Source organism: Saccostrea echinata, unplaced genomic scaffold, assembly GCF_033153115.1.
Source record: "Saccostrea echinata isolate AGI-Se365-2 ecotype Australia unplaced genomic scaffold, CSIRO_AGI_Sech_v1 ptg000008l, whole genome shotgun sequence".
NCBI lineage: Eukaryota > Metazoa > Mollusca > Bivalvia > Ostreida > Ostreidae > Saccostrea > Saccostrea echinata.
In genome coordinates, this window is record NW_026889757.1 from 1,834,653 (window position 1) to 1,842,728 (window position 8,076).

Genomic DNA, 8,076 nt, shown 5'->3' on the forward strand with positions numbered 1-8,076 from the left:
GATGTTGTGCCTAACTTCAGATGCTGCATCTGACCAACATTTTCTTCTTAGTATTTAAAAGGTTAAATTTTTAAGACCAATGCATAGATATAAAGTACCTATTGGCCCTATCTTCACCAAACTTGCATGGTTGATGTATTAAAAATAGACATACTAACCACCTTGCATAAAATTCTTAGATGTTTTCTAATGTTATGGAATTGTCATTACCAGGGGAAGGAAGTAATTGTTTTTCACAATATTCTTTTTTTACATAGAAAAAAAAAAACTAAGTAATTGACCTTTTATTTCATAAACAGGGCCTTATTGTCAAAAAAGGACAGGGACAAAATTCCAGTGGAGAGGAAGGTAGCACTGAGAACAATAGTAAAGGATTTCTATGGAGTCAGTGATCTCTCTGATGAACTTTTAGAGGAGGCATCTGATATGGACTACAGGTAGGATATCTCCATTTCTCCATTACTAAGTCTCTAGAATTCATGTCAGATGTCATCTCCTGCTGTGCAATTATATATTGAAAGAAAGATAATCTGAAATCTCTTTTTCTTTTACCTGACTATGTCAATAAAGAATGATGTTTCTTGTATACAGTTAATGTTAAAAGCCAACTTAAAATCATACTCTAAATTGGATATTTACTTTACATGGTGAGATTTATGTGATGATAGGTCGGTTTTGATTACAGTGAATGTCCAGTTTACATAAACTTGAATATGTGAATGAAATATTAAGTTATATCAATATAATGACCTCCAAATTATAAACTGAATATATATAGCTTGACCTGAAAAGTTAATGGTTGGTACAGCTGATCCACTGTCATTTATTTTAATTGACAAATTCAGTAAGCACAGGTGAGTAAGCAGGTAACAATTCTTAATGCAGAGTGGTAAAGAAATGGACTGTGTTATGATATTTTGAATGATGTGCTTATTTAAGCATAGCCTCAATGTTTGAAACTTAGCGTAAATAAAAAAAAATATTTGATGCTAGATACCAAATCAAAAATGGCACTTATATTATGCAATTATGAATTTTGATATGTATTTTAAGATTTAACACATACATGTAAGTATAAGCAAACCTACATAATCTGATGTAAAATTATAGGAGGGATATTGTTTTAATGCATCTTTAGAGTAAGACAGACTTTTAATGGTATTGCACTGTTTGTATTTAGGTTTATAGATATTTTGTCTTGAGGTGGGTACATGAACTAGATTTCATAATACATGTAGTAAGATTTATTATACCTCTACTGTTATTACTCTAAATTAGTACTATAAAACTGTCTATTTCCCTGAGAAGATACTATTTCCCTTATCTGAGGACTACTCCCTTTCTCAAGAGCAACAAATTTAAACAATTAGTTACTTGTAACATACTTTAGTTCAAATTGCTGAAACATTTCTTACCCTATAGAAGTACATATTATAAAGCATAGGGGCTGTTCACATAGTATTGATTTCCTTTTTATATGCCCATCTTAAGACCGTCTTAAAACGGGACATATTATGGTGACCTTCATGGCTGTCTGTCTGTCTGTTAGCTTTTTGATGTCCATCTCACAACTTTTAAAATACCATGAAGCCTAAAATAATCAAATTTTGTCATCTGATACATCTCGGGAAGAAGGTATGTTGCACATTTAGTAGGTGACTGTGACCTTTAATTAAGATGATATGGCCATTTAAGACAAAATCCTGTCCAGCTCATAACTAGAAAACTATTAGACCTAGAATCATCAAACTTGGTCAATTAATGCATCTTAGGTAGGAGGTGTGTGTTGCATCCTACTTAAAGGTCAATGTGACGTTTAATTAAGGTAAAATTCTTAAAAAAATGTTTTTAAGTTACACAGTCCCAACAGGTGTAAGGGTATTGTAGTAACCTTATCAAAAATTGTTAAATCAAGAAAATACACATTTTTTTCATGGTAGAGTATACAGCAGTATATAACAAATATAATTTCTTTTGTGTCAATAACAAGAGAAGCTTGACTTGCCCCATGGGTGTAATTATCAAGCAATGACATTTCAAGGAGCATTTTGATAAGAGCATATGTCAATTTAGAGATTAATTGATGAGTTTAGTGTAAGAAGATTTCTGATAGAGCATCTCTGACCAAGCAGGTGTTATCTATATCTCATGAGAACTGGGCAGAGAAGTCTGGCCTATTTATTGCAATTGATAGCATCTGTCAAATTAAATACAGTCAAACCTCGTTATATCGAACTGGACAGGACCGAGGGAAAACTTCCAGATATCCAAGGATTTGAGATAAAAATAATGATTAACATTTTGATGTTTATTAGGCTGTAACATTGTTCATTATTCATAAAAATTTCAATTAACAAAACTGCAGATGGGCATTTGTAAAAGACACAACCAGTTGAAAAATATATGAGATATTATTTGTTCTAATAAATGACTACATCATTGGAGAGGCACTTTCTTTCAAACATTAGGATGGAAAAATCATTGAAATCTATGTACCAAAGTTGACATTATATCTTCCTTGAACTATATACCATTCACGGTAGCTCAGTCGGTAGAGCGCTCGCTCTGTGATCGGGAGGTCATGAGTTTGAATCTCGGCCGCAACTGACCTAAGTTGAGAAAAAAATGGGTAGCAACTGTTCCTTTGCCATGGGCTCGGCACTTTGAAGTGAAAGTTGTGGGTCCTTCGGATGAGACCTTAAAAACCGAGGCCCTGTGTTACGGCAGGCGTTGGCACAATAAAGATCCCTCACTGCTCAATGGCCCTGAGTGCCAGGTAAAGGTCAAAATTTGAAGCCCTTCACTGGTAAATAGGGACGTCTCAATATGAGTGAAAAATTCTCGAACGGGACGTAAAACAACATACAATCAATCCTTGAACTATATGTATATAGTGATCACATAAATTGAAGCATACTGTGGAAACATTTTAATTCATGGGGGTCAATATTTGTGGGAATGCAAAATTTTACTGCTTTGTGGGTGACATGTTTTAATGGTAGATTCAACAAATCAATACCTTGATAAAATAACCATTCATGGGGATGTAAATTCATGGGCAAGGGTGACCCACAAAATCCACAAACATTGGTCCCCCACTAACAATGATGATTCTACAGTAGTATGTTATGGGCCTCTTTGTTATAAAGGGTTTCATTTACAAATTCATCTTGCAGGCAAAAAGTGTGACTAAGACAAGTGTTGTGGCCCTTGGGCCTCTTGTACACAATTGTGGATAACCTAATCTGTAAATATGAGCCCTTATCTTGATTGTAGTTACGTAGTTATCATGGATAATGAAAGTGCTGGGATAAAGAGAGATACGTGTTTATCATTTAGATTGTTAGCTTGTTATGAAACAAGTTTTCATCTAAAGATCACATGTAAAACAACCCTGTATATAATTCCTTAATTCTATCCTAATCATGGAGGTTTTAACTCTTATCTCAGAAACTTCACAGTAAATAATTTTATAAAGTAAATCTTTGTACACTAACCAAACGTGAATTTTTCAGGACAATCAACGATGAGTATTTTCCTCATGGCAAAGCTGTTCTTCGACATGTCAGAAGAAACGGGGGTATCTATAATTTTGAAAGACGATGGAGACAACATTTTGTAGACACCATGAAACCCAACTATCTGCCTCCTAAGTGGTCAGTTGACCACAGACATGAAAGGAGTCATCTTTATTCATAATAAAAACAGAGTGTATGAGGCATACTACATCATCAGACTGATAGGTACACATGTACTAAGTACATGTATCCTCATATAAGTTGTCCTATTTTCCTACAGAAAAAAATTAAGCACAGTGATGGTAAAAAAAACAAAAGTTGAAGCATATGTTCAGTCATAATTCAAATCTACTCTGCATGTTCATCTGCATATACATTAGCTACAGAACTGTAGATTCTACTCTGCGTGTTCATCTGCATATACATTAGCTACAGAACTGTAGACTAAAATATAAAACCATAACGCTACAGTTCTGCAGCTACATATACATATGTAATGGCAATATTTAAAGGGGCTGGAGCTGTGATATTATGAAAATAAATATTGATTAATGTATTATTTAGGTGTTACATTTTAATTTGTAGATTTACTTGTATATAAGGCATCAAAGATTACTCTTTGGAATGAAAGAGAAATATATTTGAGAAAAAAGTATCACTAGAAATTAATGAATACAGGAAAAAGTTTTTAACATCTGTTTCTAATTCCTTTTACTTGAATTATGTTTACTTTTTTTTAAAAGCACTGAAAGCTCTTGACTGTTTGATCAAGCAAAGCTAGCCCTTTTCCCTTTAATGCCTTAGCAGTAATGCAAATAACAAATGATTAAAGGGAGACAAAAAGGTGTCAATTAATATAAAAATTGGAATTATACAGTTTTTGTGGTTTTAACATCTTTGAAGAGGAAACCATTATACAGGATTAGTACCTTTACTGAAATCAATCTATTTCAGGCAAGAATATACGTGTAATTGTGGTTTGGGGTTTTAAATTCTTGCTCAGCAGATATCAGTCTCCCCTATATTGTACAATTAATTACTACAGATAGTATTGAAACAGACTTAAATTTTTAGCTCACCTCAACGAAGTTGGGGGAGCTTATGTAATACCCTTAGGGTCGGCGTCCAAGGTTAAAGTTTTTGGAGCAGTTTTCTTTTTCAAGTACTTCTATGCCCTATATTAATCAGAGATGCATGGAGGATGCTTCTAGTGTGTTTCATTGTACCAGTCAATGTTTCATATGCAGCAATTTCAGCTAAAGAATGACTAAGTTAATGTTTTTTGAGCAGGTTAAAGTTTTTGGAGCAGGTCTCATTTCCACATAACTATAGGCCCTATATTGACCAAACTTGCATGGGTGATACATCTAAGGATGCAAATTACTGAACTTGCTTCGGATGCTGGATCTGACCTACATTTTCCAGATGAGTGACCAGGTTAAAATTTTTGGAGCAGATCTCATTTCCAAGTAATTATAGGCCCTATATTGACCAAACTTGCATGGATGATACACCTAAGGATACACACAACTGGACATGCTTCAGATGCTGGATCTGACCTATATTTTGCAGATAAGTGACCAGGTTAAAGTTTTTGAAGCAGAACTTATTTCCAAGTAACTTTAAGTCCTATGTTGACCAAACTTGCATGGATGAAATATCTAAGGATACACAATACTGGACTTGCTTCAGATGCTGGATCAGATCTATATTTTCGGGATGAGTGACCAGGTTAAAGTTTTTGGTTCACATCTCATAAGCCCTATGTTAACCAAACTTCCATGGATGATACACCTAAAGATGCACACTACTGGATTTGCTTCAGATGCTGGATCTGACCTATATTTTATGGATGAGTGACCAGGTTAAAGTTTTTGGAGCAGATCTCATTTCCAAGTAACTATAAGGCCTATCTGAACCAAACTTGCATGGATGATGCATCAAGGGGCAAACACTCTCAAACTTGCTTCAGATGCTGGATTTGACTTGCATTTTCTGGATGAGTGACTAGTTTAAAGTTTTTAGATAAGTCTATTCCCAAGTAACTGCAAGCCCTATCATACCAAAATTGCATAAATATTGCATCTAGGGATGCACACTCCTAGATTATTAGTTTAATGTGGGACTTTGCCTTGCTTAAAGACAACATTTGTTGAGGTGAATTCTGTAATCTCCGATTACCTATGTTTAAAAAATGATTCATTTAGTAGTTTGCAATGCATATACCCTATACATATATTTGAATAAAAAAAAGGGTTGCAAGGTTTAAACAACTATTGCATCCCAAACATTTAGCTTGTTACAGCAACTACAAGGCTGAAAATATGGTCCAAATTTTAGAGGCACGTAGTTCACTATTGCACCACCATACATCGAGTATAGATAGATGGATAGCAGATTCCATACAGAAATGAGGCCAATATGCAGAAGCGAGAAACGCTCTTGAAGGTGAAAAAAAATGGTTTCTAGAAAAAGGAAGCACAAAATTAAAATGGACATTAATCGGATAAGTTTGAGCAAAAACCAGGTAATAACTATAAAAAATTTTCCAAGATTGCACAAATGAGAAATGTGTTGGAGTAAAGAAAAGACACTGAAACTTACAAAGGAATATGTACAATAAAATGAAGAAGTAACTCAAAATAAATGAACAAGATATAGAAAAGACCCCCAAAAAGTGAAAAATAGGTAAAACAATGTACTTAACACAGAAAGCCTTGGGTTTTTAGGTCACCTGAGTCATTTAGGTAACCTGTTGGTATTTGTTTTCGTCTGTCGTCATCTGGTGTGCATTAACTTTTGAAGATTTTAAGCTTCTCTACAACTGCTGAACCAATTTTGGCATGTAACTTCTATGGGTGAAGGGGAAAAATTGTGAATTTTATTGTGCCTGATACCCCCCCCACCCCCCCCCCCACCCCCCACCCAGTGGCCTATCTTCTGTTCTCTGGACATCAAGCAGTCAAACTGTTGACATGATTGTAATAAGCATTGAGCCCTCTACCAAAATTTTGAAATTCATGGCCCCAGGGTCAGAGATTCTAGACCCTGGTGTTTGGGACAGGGCTTTATAGATCATATAATGGAAATGTATAAATCCTTCAAAAATTTTCTCTCTCCCTGAATATTAAGCAAACAAACTAAGTGCATAGCTATGCTGAGAAAGAGTGCCTTCTTCCAAAATTATGAAATTCATAGCCCCTGGATTAGGGGCACTGGTGCTAGGATGGGTCTCTATTGATCATGTAGTGAAAATGCATTTATTTTTTGAAAATTATCTTCTCTGCTCCTGGATATTTAACAGACAAACAAATTGCATGAATAATTTGAGCATGAGTGCCTTTTTCCAAAATTGTGAAATTTATGTCAGGGTTCTGGAGTTAGAAAGGGGCTCTTTTGATCAAATAGTGAAAATACATATATTTGAAAATATTCCTTGCTTTTGAGTATTCAGCAGAGAAAACTAAGTAGAGAGTGCTTCTGTAAGATTTGTGAAATTCATGTCAGGGTTCTTGAGTTAGGGTGAGGCTGCATTGGTCATACAGTGAAAATGCATTTATTCTGTGAAAATCCTTGATAGTTAATTAAGGGGTTTTGGATTGAGGGTGGGGCTCTATTATGATCATGTATGGGAATATCAAATCTGCTAGAAGAGAAGTTAATTCCTTTGTTATTCACTTATGGTAATTAATCAATGTAAATAATGCAACTGATAGATAAATTGAATAAAAGAATTATACAAAAAAAATATTTTATTCAAAGTACATTTGTAGCTTTTTTATTCTCGGGTAGATTTGTAAAAATAGTAGATGAATAAATACGACAAAAATATATTTGTACATTAAAAATATTCAAGGACGAAGAGAGGCCATTATGGGATTGGCATTATGCTGTATACTCTCTGTGAACATTGCTTTTTATGCAAAAAGCACTATTGGAATATAATAGCACTGACATATATAGGCATTAGTTTCTGAGTTGTTGTTGATTACCAGACTATTTTGTTGAGCCCTGATCATCCTTTTTCCGTGGGTATTATAATATACCATTCCATGGATCCTTTACAGGGTTGTATTATACTCAGATGACCATTGGGTTGTGTTGATTAACCCATTTTTACAAAAGTTAGATCTGTTAGATTTTGATTTTATGTAAATAATTCACTGGCTGTTTTCCCGACTTTATTTTTGCTATGCTTGTAGATATTTAGCTGATTAGTTGAGTTCTGAGTTGATTATAGCCCATTTTTAAGGAAGTTATAAAGCCCTTAGACTTTTTTTTTTATTATTCACCTGCTGTTTTCCGAACTTTAATTTTGCTATGCTTGTAGATAATGAGCTGAATTTTGGTTTGTCTCTTGATGTAGATGACTTACAGATCAAGATCGTATTAATTGACCCATCTTTACAAAAGTCATGTCACTTAGACTTTCAAAATATCAAATCATTTACTTTTTAGCTCACCTGAGCCAAAGGCTCAAGTGAACTTTTCTGATCAAAATTTGTCCGTTGTCTGTCTTCATCGTCGTTGTCGTAAACTTTTCACATTTTCATCTTCT

At 34.3% G+C, this 8,076-nt stretch overlaps 1 protein-coding gene across 1 annotated transcript in view; it reads left to right on the forward strand.

The window, feature by feature from the left end:
* The window catches only part of LOC133181130 (exonuclease 3'-5' domain-containing protein 2-like), a 37,951-nt gene extending 33,874 nt beyond the window's left edge, over positions 1-4,077 (forward strand). The window contains exons 15-16 of the mRNA XM_061315672.1: positions 300-437; positions 3,516-4,077. Of these exons, the coding sequence (XP_061171656.1) occupies positions 300-437; positions 3,516-3,699 (322 nt within the window). The 3' untranslated portion in view covers positions 3,700-4,077. The remainder of the gene's footprint in view (positions 1-299; positions 438-3,515) is intronic.
* Positions 4,078-8,076: the final 3,999 nt, after the last annotated feature.